A 16,271-nucleotide genomic window follows, 5' to 3' on the forward strand; every position below is an offset into this window, starting at 1 on the left:
CAGGCCCTTGTGGTTTTACCCATTTACAGGACACGGGATGTGCCCCCCGAGCCCATTCAGCTACGGCCACCTCCGGGTCCGGTGCGGGATCTTCGATCTCTTCCATCTCAACCGAGACCTACCGGACGCTTGAACTTGTCTTGGTACAATTCGAGGTGCCGCTGCTCATAGGATGTGAGTTTACGCACCATGTGCGACAATGAGCTGTACTGCGCTTGAGAAGTCGGATCCTTGATCGGCGTTGCGAGGCCCGATGCGCCAGCTCGATCGCTTCCTTCTCGGATAAACGAACCAGAATAACATCGGTTCACGACGGATCATGAAACGTTGGATGTATTCAGACACTGTTTCTCCACGCTTCTGCCGCATCTGGGCTAGATCGGCAATGCCAGCTTCGGTAGTATCTGAATGATATTGCACATGAAACTGCTCCTCTAGCTGCTTCCATGTGCGGACTGAGTTTGGCGGCAACGAGGTGTACCACCCAAAGGCTGATCTGGTAAGAGATTGTGCGAAAAACCTCACACGTAACGGGTCTGACACTGAAATCATGCCCAACTGCGCCAAATATCGGCTTACGTGCTCTATTGAGCTAGATCCTTCTGCTCCATTGAATTTTGAGAATTCAGGGAGCCGATACTTGGGTGGCAGCGGGATCGAGGTCATACTCGTCGAGGTACGGCTTGGAATAGCCGATTGTTTTCCTCTTCGGCAAGATGCCGAAACTGGTCTCTCAAGATGGTGCTGATCTGCTCCATGGTATTAGCTGTAGGGACCGAACCCTCATGACTTGTTCCCGTAGCATATTTTGCCAACCATGCTTGTTTGTCAGCGTCTGCTCCGGACATCCCTGTTGGTGCAATCTGGTTTGTGCGCGCCAAGGCATTGCAGTCTGGCAAGTATGTGCACACGTATCCATGTGGGATCTCCTTAGGCGGCTCATATAGGAATTGGCAATCGCTAGGATCGCCTCCAACCTTGTAGACAACGTACGCCGGTGAACTCGGCGGCTGCAGCGCTGCAAGCGCGAATGGTAGCGGCGGTCGATGCGGAGCGGTACCTCTCCCTGGTGAGTCCCTAGGGTAGGTCTGACGGGAGTATTGATGCTTCATGATTTCATGCACCACACGGACCGAGACGCGCTCGAGAGTGTTCACCGAGGCTTTCGGAGTAGCGGTGTAGAGAATGAGCCGCCATGTAGTTGATTTCCTGGCGCGAGCTGCGGTACGTTCCTCACGAAGGGGTAGACAGGTCCACTCCGTCAAGAACACCTTCAGGGGAGAACCCCTTCCACCTTACGCCATGTGAACGGGTCCTCATTAAGGAGCCGATGAGATCGGCTTCCAAGATGGCTTTCATCTCATCATACTTCTTCTTCTGCTCTTCCGGCAGATCTGCGTACGTGACTGGTTCGCCAACCACCTCATCCGCAGCTTTTGACATGGTCGCTGCAGATGTCGATGTTGTTGTTGTTGTTGCAGAATGTCCCACCGGGCGTGCCAGAATGTGTTGCGGTCAAAAACCCACCGGCGAGTATCGACGGGCAACACAGTAGAGCCGGGAGGCTCCCAGGATTGCGGTTGACCCTGGTCCCTCGGGCGACGGCCCGCAATGCCTTCTGGCACACGTCCTGGTGCTTACGAGGGCGTGCCACCTGACCTATACCTGGTCAGGAAGGTGATGGATTGCTTCGACTAGTTTCCTGCATGGCAAACACGTAAACATTAAATACGAGCCCCGATCGGCTCTTAAGTTGTTCTGTGGATCGGCTCCAAGAGCCGATTGCCCCATGGTTCATGTTAGATTTATAAGGACATGGGGATCATGCTTTGTCGATATCAAGTTAAACTAATCTACGATAGTCTAGGGTTTTCACCGTATAATCGGAACATCCTATGCGTAATTGAGCCTAGCAGATACGTAAGATGACGGAAAACCAACCCTAAAGAGGCCTAAAAACCAACGTGAAGTTGATCCCCGGAACAATCCCTCTAGAGCTTAATAAACCACACCTTATGCACTACCGGATCCTTCAACCCGTTTATAAGGCCTAACCATACGGATATCAAACCAATCCTTGAAGAACAAGGAGCAACTATAACGGATTAGATATACTAAATAAAGAAATAAGCAAGATGCTACCCTTACACCTAAAATAGGTGTAAGGGCAGCTAGATATCGAGGGGTAGCGTAGCTAAACAAGTACATCGTGAAAGCATTGTCATCAACCCCAAAACACCTAAGATAAGGGTGTTGCTCGCCATCAAAAAAGCTTCAGCACGAGCAACACCAACAATGAATAAACTGATACTGCCTAGATTGCAAGATGCGATCTAGGCAGCATGTTGCTTACCCGGGAGAAACCCTCGAAACAAGTGGTGGCGATGCGCCTAGATTGATTTGTTGTGAACGTGATCGTCCTCCTTTCTCAATAACCCTAGATACATATTTATAGTCCGTAGACTGTCTAACTTGGGAATAAACCCAATCGTGTACGAGCTAAACTCTATTTCTTAATTCTAACCGACACGTAACCTACTATAATTTACAGATACACGGGCAATCTTGCCCAAACTTCTTGTACAAGGCCGGTTCGGGAATATTTTCCATGTAAATCCTCTAAGCCCATTTAATCACGGCCCATCTCCAGACTTGGTTAAATTCTGGTGGTAACAACTTCATGGGTATACCATCGACAGTGGCTACATCCGGCAAGCCCGGGTGGCCCATAGATGGTGATGGTGGCATATGGCCCATCGGGCGGCCCAGTTGCTGTTGATCAAGATGGAGGAAGTCCAGCCCAGGAACAAGAAGCCGGATTCACCGACCTACTCTGGAAGTCAGATCCGGCTTGGCCCATCAGGGGTAGCGGGATCCAGTACGACATATAGGGAAAGGCGGATCATTGACGTGCACGACAATATACTGTTCCGTAGTTAGGCAAGATTGTATTCCAGCTAGGACTCTCCGTAGAAACACTAGATCATGGCGCCTTTATAAGCTGGATCCTGGGAGCCCTAGAGGCACAACCACAACTCATTGTAACAACGCGAAAGCGCCCAGATAATTCCACAAGTAGCAGTAGGCCCTGTCCTCGAGAAGGTGTTCCTAAGCTGGGTAAATCGCGTACCACCATCACGTGTGCTCTCCGCCCTATGTCCCCTACTTATTCCCCCCTCCGCGAGGATCCCTCCTCTGGGGTACTGTCGAATAGGCAACAATAGTTGGCGCCCACCATGGGGCCAGCGGCATCTGGAGGCCGGAACCGGGAGGGTTCCACCATGGGAAGCTTCAACGACTCCATTGTTGTGGGGCGTGTTCTTTACGCCGGGAACTTTCCGATCGTCCCTCAGGACGAGTGCTGGATTCCGGCTAAGACCGACCCCGTCAAGCTCTCCATCGTCCCAGTAGGCGGTATTCACATCTTCATCGGCGAGACCGTCGATTCCGACAGAAACGCTCTGGTAAGTAACGTTGACGCGGCCGCCGCTGAGCAGGACGCAATCGCGAAGATCCGATCTGATTCGCAGGAACTTCCTAAGGAAGATTCCACCTTAGATCTGAAAATTCAAAGCCCACCAAATCCGCCCCTGAGCAGGAAACTACGGTGGAAGACCAATGCAGATCCGCCTGGGTCTCCCAGGTGTTAGAGAAGCAAAGGTGCCACTTCTTGCACTTCGTCGCACATACCGCAGGAACCGCTCCTCCTCAGGATGGAGCTGGACCCATGCAGGTTGAGGCTGCCGAAGACAACAATCTCCGGATCAGCAAGAGGATGCCGGAGACAAAGAAGACTCGATACTCGAGAATCTAAGCCCACTATCCGGCGATGCATCTTCCATGGACTCGGAAGAGTACAACCGTCTGATGAAAGAGATGGAGGATGAGGAGAAAGCTGAAACCGAATCCACGCCACCCAAGCAGGTCCTTGCGACCGTAAGGGGTTTGGATGAGGATTCTGACTCAGATAAAACTCCCCCAACTCCGCCCAACGCTGCAGCTCCGGGGTCGTCCAATCAAGGAAGTGACCCTAGTTACGGCAAAGGGATGTCAATAGAGGAGCTCACTAGGGTAGCATGCAATAACAGCGAGAGCATCACTTACCCAGAAGTTCTCACCACGCCAATAACAACAGAAGAAGCCGCGGATCCGGAAGCTCTAGAAGCTAAGAGGAAGCAACTGTTGGCTGAAGCTCAAAAGCTCATCAAGACCGCACCAACAGTTCTTGCCGACAAGATGGAGACTGATGAAATGATGCAAGTGGTCGACGAACAAGAGCGCAAGATCACGCAAAATCTGGACAAGGCCACAGAGCTTCGGGATAAGTGGAAGAAGATAGTCAAGGAAGCTAAAGAGGACGCGGAAAAGCTCCGTCAGGATGCTATTCGCCCTCGGAAGATCAACTTTGACAGTCCCACTGATCACCCGCCACTCGCGACCCCTAAGGATAACATGAAGAAGGCGGCGGAGCTCGTGGCCAAGAATGATGAAGAAATCAACGTCGGCCACCTTCGCACACTCGTCGCTGCAGCAATGCAGCAACAGAGTAAGGCGGATACTTCGTGCAGGTTGGAATCCAACCCGGAGATATGCGTGTCCACCGCGCAGAAGAACGCCTCACCAAGGGAGCGTCGTGATGAGAAATCGCGCACCGGATCTACGGAGCGCATGAGACCAACCAGAGAACATCCAAATCCAATCCCCACACCGTCGGATACTCCTCCGGCAACGAATAACAAGGGAAAGGATCCGATGTATACTGGTAGGGACAAGTACCGAAACCCATATCCTCCGCCTCGGAATTATCGCCCTCCTCCGCCACCTCGTCGACAAAGTCCTGCCGGAAACCCTAGACCCCATGGGCCTGGAGGACTCAACATCCGCGACAACGTCGAGCCTCCGAGGACCCGGAACAGGGAACGCACGCCTGAGCCCTAGAGGACCCGAAACGAAGAATGTGCTCTAGAGCCTCGAAGGACCGTAATGAGGAACGTGCTCCGGAACCCCAGAGGAACCATAACGAGGAGCGTGCACCCGAACCTCGGAGGAGCCGGAATGAGGATAATGCACTTGAACCCCGGAGGAGCCGAAACGAGGAACGTGCGCTGGAGCCCCGCAGGAGCCGGAATGATGGAGGCAGCCGCCGCAGCCGGAGCCAGCACCGAGAGGAAAGCGGAGAATCTGATGGCAGAAGCAAGAAGGTCCATTGTCGCGAGAAGGTTGCACGCGTGGGGAAGGGAGACAGAAACACTGAGTCCCTTCGGGAACACGCGCCATAAGTAGCCTCACCGCCCCCTCTCCTTTGTCTCACTCGCGACCTCACTCTCACCCCCCAACTATCACATCACCAAAGCAGTTCCCCTACCACCGACCAATCCGCCGCACCGCCACAAGGAGGAGCACCGAGACCGGAGGAGGAGACGACGGCGAGAAGCACCACGACATCGGCCGCAACCTGCACCGCGGTCTTCACCGGGATCTCGAGTTCGGCCGCGAACTCGACCTCGTCCTCGATTGCAACAATGGCGGTAACATCCTCTTCCTATTACCTTCACACTCGTCGTGCTAGAACAGGCCATGCTTGAGCATTTGCGATGACGTGCAGATTAGATCTGCTAGGGTTTCCATTAGGATTGAGTTCAGATAGACGTTTGCTAGGTGTTCGTCGCGATTGCTTGTTGTTCTTGTCGAGTTTTTTGTGTTCACGGCCGTGATTTGCTTAGATCTGTTAGTGTAATCTCCAATCGCGGTAGATCCTTTGTAGATCAGACTGAGGATTGGTCAAACTGTAAGATTTTACTATGCATGCAAAGAGGGAGAGGGTTTTTTATGCCGTGGTTTAGCATGTTGTGATTGTTCTGCCAAAGATTAAGCTGAGTCGTGCTAGTTCTTTCAGATGGAAGAGGAGATAGAGGACTTGAAGAACGAAGTTTCTCTGCTCAACAATCTGCAGAGAACACAATCACAAGTGATGAGGGGTATGAAACATGAATGGGAGGCAGAAAGAAAGGATTTGGAGGCTGAAAATAGAAAGCTAGAGTATGACATATACGATCTGCTCCAAGTGAACTTTGCAATCAAGGATAAGCTCAAGAGGATCAGGGCTATTTGTGATGAGTGATGACTGTGTTGTAGATGTACTGTACGAGATCCTGCGTATGGTTGAGCTAGGGAGAATTTGTAATGTACCCTAAGTAGAATTTGTAATGTACCGTAAGTACCACTCGTAATGTAGTCTATCTGAACTGCTACTTGTGTTGTTTCTGATTGAACTAGGCCGATGATTATAACCTGGGATCATAGTACGAGGAGATGATTGATCGGAACCTATGGCATGACTGAACATGACCATGCCATTGGTTTTGATCAAACATCTCCTCCATATGTCCTCATATTATGAGGCCTATGGTACCTTGTTTTGCATGTTTCTGCTTCTTCAGTTCTGCATTGGTCTATGATTGAACAATATAATGGCACAATAGAAGGCAAGGTGATGCCTTCAAACTTAGTCGTGTGTGCGAGTTTACCTGCACACTATACTTAGTTTGGGGACTATCCCTTTGCCTGTCGTGTGACCAAATGTATGAGGCCTCTTTTGGTTTTTCTTCTGCCTTGGAAAAATGATTCAAATATGGCACCATGGAAGGCTAGGTGGTGGCCTCAAACTTAGTCATATGTGCCACAGTCGTTGCACACTACACTTAGTTTGTGGCCACTCCCTATGCATACCTTCTGACCCAATGTATGAGGCCTTATGTGCTTCTTCACTTCTGCATTGGCATGTGATTCAACAACGACACAGCGGAAGGTAAGGTGCTGCCCTCAAACTTAGTCGTGTGTGTCACATTACTTGCACACTAGACTTACATTGAGGGAAGTCTCTTGAGATGCCCTGTGAGCCAACGTATGAGGCCCCACTAATGTTTTCCATGTTCGTTTTCATATATAATTGTGACTAGACACACCTCTAATGGCATGTGTTCTTGTGACAGACTGAGAAGATCATGCTTGGGTAACCTGTTGTGGTTCCCGCCCAAGAAGCGTCGTGGAAGGCCGGCTAACGTTGGCCACTTCCAGGACGAGGTAGGGTCAGACCAGTTCGTGCGCATCGTCTTCAAACCCACCTTCGGCCGGCTCCTCATCCCTCAAGATATCATCAAGTGGTTCGGAGAAATCCCTTCCAACATCATCGTCTGCAGCAACACTGGCTGCAACTGGAGGATGACTACGATCAGAGAAGGCGATGACACATTCATCGACCAGGGGTGGGCGGGCTTCGCCATCGCCCATCAACTCAAGGTAGGCCAGTTCCTCACCTTCAAGAAGGTTTCCTCCTTTGAGTACAGTGTGGGCATCTTCGACCACACCTGCACTGAGGTGATAAGCATGTGCCCTTACCATGGCGATGCCACCAGGTGTGTTGTCTTCGAAGATCATGTCTGAAGCTTACCTACCATGTCGTGTCTAGTGTCTAGTGTCTAATGGTGTCTGCTTGTTGTCTGTGTCGTGTCCTAAACTATGATCGTGTCTGAACAATGGTGTGTCCTGAACTAGTACCGTCTATGATCACTGCTAAGTTTGCTTGTGCTTGCATTGTGTTCTTGTGCGGTTGATCACTGGTAACCCCACTACTAAAAGGAAGAGGTAACTAGAAGCAGATTTTGGGTTGCAACCAAACAACAGGGGCGCCATTCTGGGTTGCTACTAGACCTGAAAACCGATCTATCAAACGAACAGAGCCCCAATCTCCACGGAGGCAAAAAAAAAACTCGCGCAGGTCACCAAACAACATGGCTTTTCTAACTTGTGGCCCATCTTAGACGTGCAGGTGGTATCTTCCCAATGACACAGTGGTGTAAGAAATCGGGCTAGGCAACCAAACCGTGCCCTCGGCGTTTAACTATTAGAGCATCTCCACTCATGCCCCCGATAGCCCCACGGGGCCTCTTTTTTTCATCCAGACGGACGAAACTGGCCCAGTCACGCCCCCAGCTTCTCGTTTTCGTCCGGATTTGGCCTAAATCCGTCCGGACTCCCCAGGTCATCCTCGGTTTCCCGGGGTGTTGCCGGGGACTCCGGATGGAGCAAATTCCGCGATTTGGCCCGCGTGTCAGTGAAGATTCCATGCTCTAGCCCGCGCAAATTCCCCGGGACGGCTGGAACTTCGGCGCTCCCCAGACCAAATTTTCCTCCAATCCGGACAAAAATTTCCCCGAATTTGAGCGTGAGGAGCGCCAACGAGTGGGGATGCTCTTAGCCCGTGAGCGCTCCGCGCTGTATCAATATGCCTTCAGGAAATCGAGGCCTTTTTGCAGCCTTGCCACACTTTTTAGGAGTTGTCGCCAGCTAATTTTCTACCTCACATCTATGTTCGGCTTGGTAGCTAATTTCCTGCCTCACATAGTATGTTCGGTTTGCTCCGCCACATCCTGGTCGGCATGCTTGAATGAGTTTCCTATTAACAGCTCATACACAGCTACGAAATTCTTCAACATATTTGCAAAGAGTTCAATTGGGACAGCAGAGTATTAAATGGCTGCAGCACCAATTTTGTCAAGTATCAAATGTGCACCTCAGAACATTAATCCACCGTTCCCTTTTTAAAAGCATGTCATCAAACCAATCCAAATATTCCAATAGGCAATACGTGCACGCCAAAGATAATAATTCGATTAAATTCTTAAATAGTTTAGTCTTGATCATACGGGGAAACGGCGAGGAAAGGGGAGGGCAGGCCAAGTCGTCGTTTATAAAAGGATCGTATCTGCTGGTACCGTCATTCTTGCCCTCAACAATCCCACCTACAAAATTCTGAACGGAGCCGACCAATGGTGTCTTTGGCTGACTGACCGCTGGGCCAACTGATGCGACGTTCAGGCCGTAGAAGCACGTCTGAACTGGTAAGCTGCATACAAAACAATAAAGAAATGCTAGACAAAAATATCTACTCGACTACTCCTATTAGAAAACAAAATCAGACCGCTTCTGACGTGCTTCCCTTCAACTTCAAGGAGGCTCTTTCAGTTCGACCGTTTCAATATCATCCAATAAAGTCTTTGATTCATCCCCTTCTTTTAACAGGCACAGAAGACGCGGTGTTTGATCTATACTTCTCTGCCCTGTTCTGGTCATAAAGAAAAGTCTCGCGCTCCGAGAGACAGCCATAGTCTCTTCCGGTATGTACACACCGCCTTCTCGGCGCAGTACCTGATTCCCCTGCTGTTGCATCTGTTTCACAGAAAGACTTGGGTTTCGCCTATAGTAGCAACCCAGGTGGCACGGTTCATTGATCCTGGGGCTTGGAGCCGGGTTGCTCACCGGTGAAGATGTTCTCGTTCAAGTCCAGGTAGAGTATTTAGTTTTTTTTCCCGAGTTTTCTTATCCAGATCCTCCGATCATGGTTTTATCTATCGACGAACATGAATCCTTGTGGTATTACAGGTTTCAATGGGATTTAGGTTTCTTCCGAATTTCTTATGTTTTCTTCTCCTTGTTTCGATTACTGTCACCAATCCATGAACCAACACGACCTTTGTTTTTCTTACAGCTTCAAGTCATCTTCCAGTGGTAAAGAAGTTTCCAAATCACGCATCCCTGAGGCATCAGATATGCAAGAGGAATTGGGCAAGTTGCAGGAAGAGCTGGTAAAGGAGAAACAGGAGAAAGTGTGTTCCTTGGATGAGATGGAAGAGGTCAAGAAAAGCAACAAGAAGAAGAACAAGTTAAAAGGCAACGGGGACGATCAACTGGACCTTGCACACAGGTTAGAGCAGTTGGAAGTTGAATTGGAGGCAGCAAAGGATTCAGAGAAGCAAATGCTAGTGTCGCTGGAGGCCCAAACAAAACAGCTTGAACAAACCAAGGTATCTCTGGAGGAGGCCAAGCTTCAGATAGCTTCGCTTCAAGATAATAACAAGAGCCTGGAGGCCTTCACTGCACTGTCCTCTAATCCAAGTATGCAGCCGGCCAAGAATTTCAGAAGAAGGGGTGTAATGTCCTTCTCCTTTGCCGATCCTGGTGAGGTGGAGATGTTCTCGTTACAGCGTCAGCTCAAGTTGGCTGTCGAAGCTGAGGAGAAGTGCAAGAAAGCCATGGATGACTTGGCGATAGCCTTAAAGGAACAAACTACGGTGGCTAGAGAGACAAAAGCGGAGCTCTCACTGGTGCAAGCTGAGTTGAAAAATGCAAGAACTGAAGTGGAGAACTCAAAGGCCTCTCTGGAAAGCCTGGAGGAAAAGCTCTGGTTGGCACAGGAAGAGGTAGGGAGACTGAAGTTTGAGTCGGATGAGTTGGAAGCAGCATCGAAAGAGAAAGAGAGGGGACTCCTCGATTGCATCAAGATATTTGAGGGGGAGGTGAACAAAGCAAAGGAAGAGAATGACAAACTGTTTCAATCACAGAAGGTAATCAGAGATGAGAACTCGAGGTTGAGGGAAATGCTGAAGCATGCGGTTAATGAAGCCAATGTAGCAAGAGAATCCTTGGAGATTGCCAGGGTAGAGAACTCTCAGCTTCACGAAGACATGTCTGAGAAAGACGGTGCCTTAAAGAGCATTGTGCAAGAATACGAGTCCTTGAAGGTCAGTGAGGCTGCTGGGCAGAGTAGCATTAAAGAATTGAAGGATATGATTGATGCTATGTTCAGTTCAGAGTCGACCAGAACCTCAGCAGAAGCATCACCCAGAGATCCCGTGGTAGGAGGCGAGAGGAAAGGAAGGTATGTGGGAGCAGATGATATGTACTCTGATGTTGAAAGATCTCCTCATCCGAAGGATATTAGGAGCCCTGCAAGGCAGAACAAGAGGACAATTCTTAGGAAATTTGGTGACATAATGAAGAAAAGAAACCCTCAAAGTGTAGTCTAGCATCCTTAGGCACTAGGCAGTTACTAAATACAAGTATACAACTCCAAATTTTGCTTCCCTTGAACAAAAGATATTTGTAATGCTCGACCAAATGAGATGCTCCAAGTGCAAAGTAAACACTTTTTCCATTCAGTTTTACATATGTAAATTACAAAGAATGTAACATACATGTAAGGCATACAGATAGTGAGAATATGAAAACTGGCACTTTCTAGGGGTGCTTGACATATGCTTCCCAAACATTTCAATCTGTTACCTCATAAATCTTGAGGTGGGAATTCTTGTGTTGTTTCAGGCTAATGCAAAACTCTAGTAATATGTAGTAGTTGAGTAGTCCTTGTCTTGCCATTAGTCTGCAAAACCCGTTTATGATTTAGGAAAATACTTCATTAATATATCTACAGAAGCAAACATTTTCATTATTTACAATTGAACTTGCATTGTTGGTCTATTGCTCTATAAACATAAAGTAGTTTTTTTACAGGTAACAAAAATAGTATTATAATCAGATAAAATAAAATACCCAGTTGCCCAGGTCTAACCTTTCTTTGTCTAGGTGTTGCAAGTTTAGTGTTTATATATTTGTTGCATTAAAATCAACTGAAACTGCATCGCAGTCACCATAAGCAATCGTAAGCTCTCGAGATAATTAGTGGAAAACCATAAGCCCACGATTTATCCAAAGCAAAATAAAGCATGCAACTATTAAACTCTCATTTGCAATAGCAGAAACTAGAACAATGTTCTGCCAAGGAAAATGTCAGTTTGTCTGGGGCTCTGGGCCCTCATGTTATCTGTATACAAGTGACTTTCCCTTTAAAGCAACCCATGTACCTACTGCTCTCTTCTCTAAGAAGATTGTTTGTCCATGCTTAACTTTATCTTTGCTATTGACCATCCTTTGTAGACTGAATTTTGCAGCAATGAAGCCAATCCCATTTAATGATAACATATGGTACAGAGAGCTCACAGAAGATCAACCTTTTGTAATGTTAATGATGTCAATTTCACCAGAACATTATTGTTCCTTATGTCCAAATGGACCAAACTAAATTTGCATGAAGCACATCCAACTAGGAGATGTCTACGAATAGCCCGTCTGAAAAACTACAGCACTTCCCTTGGGATTAACTGGACCTGACAACCATGGTTTATCTCAGTAAAGGTTGCTGCAAAACCTGCAACTAGAAATGCCTAGTTAAATTAGAGCAAGATTTTTTTATCGTCTGGAACAAAAGTATTTTCCTGACCAACATAAATGATTATGGTGATTACCTTTAATAATTGTTTCTCCCAATATATAATTAAACCTTTTTTACAAATGCCAGGGCCCCTTCTTTACTGAAGGAAAGAAACCAGCTCTATCATGATTGCAACATCCAATAGACCTGCCTGCTTAAATGTCATGCAGAAAATCCATGTACCTAAAACTAACAGTCTATTGCCTGTGAATTTGATCCTTGAATTCACAAACAGAGATTCTGACAGCAGATGTTGCAAATGAATGAGAGCACGGACGGTATGAAAAAGCACACTATTATCCACATTCTTCGGCCAGCTCTACTACTGTATGAGTTCCACTGGCCATCAATTGCATATGAAAGCTGATTTTTCTCAGCTCAGAAGCGATCTTGTTCATGTCTGGGTGAGATGCATCACCACCCACAAACATATGAACTTGATTAGCAATCTCAGTCCAGCTATATCCAGGTTGTTTCTTCACACCTTTTTCCTTCATTTGTCCTCTTACTCGATTGACATCACCCCACATGCCAGCAGCAGCATATATATTCGAAAGCATCACATAAGGCCCTGAACTTCCTGAGTCTGACTGCACAAGCATTTTCGCAGCAAATTCACCCAACTGCACATTACCATGAGTCTTCGAAGCTCCCAACAATGCACCCCAAACATTCTTCTCAGCTTCAAATGGCATCTCTTTTATGTAACTACACGCTTTCTCGAATTGTCCTGCTCGGCCCAATATATCCACAATACAAGCATAGTGTTCAGCTTTTGGAGATGTCGCGTATTTGAATGTCATAAGATCAAATAGTTCCAAGCTGTCATCCACCCTGCCAACATGCCCACATGCTGATAGCACACTAAGGATGGTAATATCATTTGGTATCAGTCCTCGTGTTTCCATCTCATGGAAGAGAGAAATAGCTTTATGATATTTGCCATGTTGTGCATATGCCGCAATTATTGTGTTCCACGACACAATATCCTGGCTTTTAAGATTTACGAATACTAACTCGGACTCACTGACATCGCCGCACTTGCTATACATTGTCATCAAAGCATTACAAAAGGATGTGCTAGATTCTAACAATGTTTTGGTGCCAACAGCGTGTGTTGATCTTCCTTGTCTGAGCAAAGCAAGGGCAGAACACGCTGTCATGATTGCAATGAGAGTCGCATGATCTGGTTTCTCACCTTCTCTGAGCATTATGATGTGCAATTTCAAAGCTTCTTCCCCATGTCCATTATGAACATATCCTGCAGAAATATGGAAATGTGAAATGTGAGGATTTGGAAGGTTCAGTGGCAGCATGAGAAGCAAAAGAAGAGATCTAGGCACAAAACTTTTGTCTTTATTATGTTTGCTAAGTCCCCCCCGTACAAACAAAAGTGAAATGGTTCTCAGTCAAGAACCTTAACAACAAGAGAGAATTCCTTATTTGACACTGCCTTAAATTTAGGTTCCCTATTTGACACTGAGAAACTTTTTCTTCCTTATTTGACCCTAAATGCAAATTTCTTTCCTTATATGACACTTCAGTACATTTTGAGGACTAACGGTGTTAACTGAGAATGTAAGAAGACGATTTTACCCCTGGTGCATTATGAGGGTTTTTTTTGACAAAAGCAGCAGATTTTAATTAGAAAATTTTCTCCTCCAATTTTAATTAATAAAAAATTGCAAGATTAGTCAAATTCTGCATACCAAATTACTTCTACCGGCTCGGAATAAAAAAGAGTGAAAAATCGTGCCCAACCTCCTGATTGCCTATCGATTCAGTACTCTCGTGCGCATCTGGGGGTCCATCGCCGACCAGTGGTCCGCCGCCACCAGCAGATAGTCTATGCGCCACCGCCGGCGCCGGGTAGCCCAAGCCCCAACGCTAGCCAGGCTCCAGACGCTGCTCTCCTATGCACAGCTCCATCCCCGCTGGTCCCAAGCCCGATGTCTCGCACCACTGAACAGACGTCCTAGCTAGCTCATCGTGTTGCAACGTTGTCGTGCGCGCGGGGCACTGAGAGCCATAGCTCCTTGCGAGTGCTAGTCAGCTAGCTATCCGTCTTTCCAAGTCAACAAGACTCACGGCGTTGCTCATTTAGCTACTGCTCTTTTTTTCCATGGTTGCCTATGCATTGAAAAAAGGGTAATTTGGTCCAAGAAAACTAAAAGTGACGGTAGGGACTAACAGAATGGACGTCGGTGTCATATAAGGAAATAAGTTTACACTTATGGTCAAATAGGGAAGAGGAAAAATTTCAGTGTCAAATAGGGAACCAAATTTTAAGGTAGTGTCAAATAAGGAATTCTCTCTAACAACAATTTAGGGATTACACACAAGTTAAAAGTGTGAATAGCTTTCGTCCAAGGCTTCAGTCATTCAACAGTCCAACCGAACAATTCACTGCATTGCACTCCAGAGTGCAATCAAATATATTTGAAAATGCAAAAAAAAAAATCACAATTGTTCAACTGCCACCACACATTCCCAATTGTTCAAACAAAAAAAAAGGCATTTAGAATCACTAACTCATGCAAATGCACACACTGCAACAAGTAGGTGAGAGAACTGATGCACAACCTCAGCACCAGCTTGCAGATGTCAACAGTCACCATGGCTTGGTGTGCATCTAAGTAACTACAGAACATTATATAGATGCATACAAACAATACCAAAGTTCTTATATCTTCAGAGGAAGTAGGACTGTAGTAAGTATGAGCCAAGTTGCATGATGAGAAAGGAATCGCGAACCTGCAATCATGGCGTTCCAAGAGATGACGTCTTTGACAAGAATCCCATCAAAAAGCCTCCTGGCACTCTCCACGTCTCCTTCCTTGCAATAGCCAGTGATCATGGCCGTGCACGCCACAACATTTTTCTCTGGCATCGCTTCAAACAGTTTCCTTGCCTCGCCGAACATGCCGTTCTCAACGTACCCACTAATCATCGCTGCCCACGACACCAGGTTCCTCTCGGGCATTTCGTCAAACACCTCGCGCGCCCTCGCCACCTCCCCACGCCGGGCCAGCCCGTCCACCATGGTGGTGAACGACACCACGTTCCTCTCGGGCATTTCGCCGAACAGCCTCCGCGCGTCTTCCATGCGGCCGAGCCGGACGAGCCCGGCCAGCATGGCGTTCCAGGAGGCCACGTTGCGGCGCGGCGTGCGCGCGAAGTAGGCGGAGGCGGCGGCCAGGTCGCCGTGCGCGAGGCAGCCGGCGACGACGGAGTTCCAGGAGATGACGTTGCGGGACGGCATGTCGTCGAAGAGGCGGCGCGCCGCGGGCAGGTCGCGGCCCCCGCGCCAGAGCGCGGTGAGGAGCGCGTTCCAGGAGACGACGTCGCGGCGGGGCATGGCGTCGAACACCCGGCGCGCGGCGGCGAGGTCGCCGGCTCGGGCGAGAGCGGTTATGCGCTGGTTGTCGCGGACGAGGGCGCGAGAGGCGACGGTGGCGGGAGCACGTGCTCTCTGCATTTGGACAGCATGGATGGCCGTGGGTGGACTCGCAGGGGGCGACGCAACGACGGTCTCTACTCTATAGCCATCCAGGCTTTGGATGACAATTGGGTCCCATTCCCCGCACACTTCCATCTTATTGACTGCTGGATTGACTAGGCCACGGTCTCCTCGTAAGTTTAAACTTGAGCTTGGATGACTTTCATGACATAGTTAAGAGCATCTCCGACGGGGCGCCCCGCGCTATAATAACCACCGATATGCAGCGCGTAGAGACGAATTTGCTCCTTTAGCAGGCGCGCTATTCGCGACGGCGTTGCAATTTTTTTGTTGCGGGCTGCGTTTTGCCCTAACTGGAGCGCCATATGTGACGCGTCGGCTAGCCCAGCGCGCGAAGCTCCAAGGGCTGAAAAATTCACGCCGTGCCCGCCCCATCCATTTCCCCGCCGCATCGGTGCAGCATGATTTCGCCTGGCGTCGGTCGATTTCACCGCCGCCTCAGCTCGAGTTCGCCGCCGCGCCGTACATCTGCCTCCCCCGCGCCTCCTCCCGGCAGTTTCAACAGCTCCGCCGCGCTGTACCGAGCCGCCGCCGCCGCCGCCGCCACCGACGGGCACAAGGCCGACGCTTCCGACGGCACCTCTCCTTCCTCCTCTTGCTAGCGGCGCGCTCGAGCGGCGTCCATGTCGTAGTCGCGCCTACTTT

At 48.7% G+C, this 16,271-nt stretch overlaps 2 protein-coding genes across 3 annotated transcripts; one reads left to right on the forward strand and one right to left on the reverse strand.

Moving 5' to 3' along the window:
• Window positions 1-8,811: 8,811 nt before the first annotated feature.
• On the forward strand, window positions 8,812-11,092 carry LOC124700384 (myosin-11-like). Of its 2 annotated transcripts, none has more exons than XM_047232520.1 (3): window positions 8,812-8,900; window positions 9,082-9,346; window positions 9,548-11,092. In XM_047232520.1, the coding sequence occupies exons 2-3, from the start codon at window positions 9,327-9,329 to the stop codon at window positions 10,863-10,865; spliced, it is 1,338 nt and encodes a 445-aa protein (XP_047088476.1). In that variant the 5' UTR covers window positions 8,812-8,900; window positions 9,082-9,326; the 3' UTR covers window positions 10,866-11,092. The 2 variants fall into 2 exon arrangements, with proteins under 2 accessions (XP_047088476.1, XP_047088483.1); XM_047232527.1 differs by lacking the exon at window positions 8,812-8,900 and having other exon boundaries at window positions 8,962-9,176; window positions 9,263-9,346.
• A 44-nt stretch (window positions 11,093-11,136) lies between these two features.
• LOC124663857 (pentatricopeptide repeat-containing protein At4g02750-like) lies at window positions 11,137-15,701 on the reverse strand. The gene is made up of 4 exons (XM_047201511.1): window positions 14,861-15,701; window positions 12,141-13,367; window positions 11,847-12,043; window positions 11,137-11,218 (listed from the first exon to the last, which is right to left on the reverse strand). The coding sequence occupies exons 1-2, from the start codon at window positions 15,699-15,701 to the stop codon at window positions 12,403-12,405; spliced, it is 1,806 nt and encodes a 601-aa protein (XP_047057467.1). The 3' UTR covers window positions 11,137-11,218; window positions 11,847-12,043; window positions 12,141-12,402.
• Window positions 15,702-16,271: the final 570 nt, after the last annotated feature.

The sequence above is a fragment of the Lolium rigidum genome, chromosome 1 (assembly GCF_022539505.1).
Source record: "Lolium rigidum isolate FL_2022 chromosome 1, APGP_CSIRO_Lrig_0.1, whole genome shotgun sequence".
NCBI classification, from domain to species: Eukaryota; Viridiplantae; Streptophyta; class Magnoliopsida; order Poales; family Poaceae; genus Lolium; species Lolium rigidum.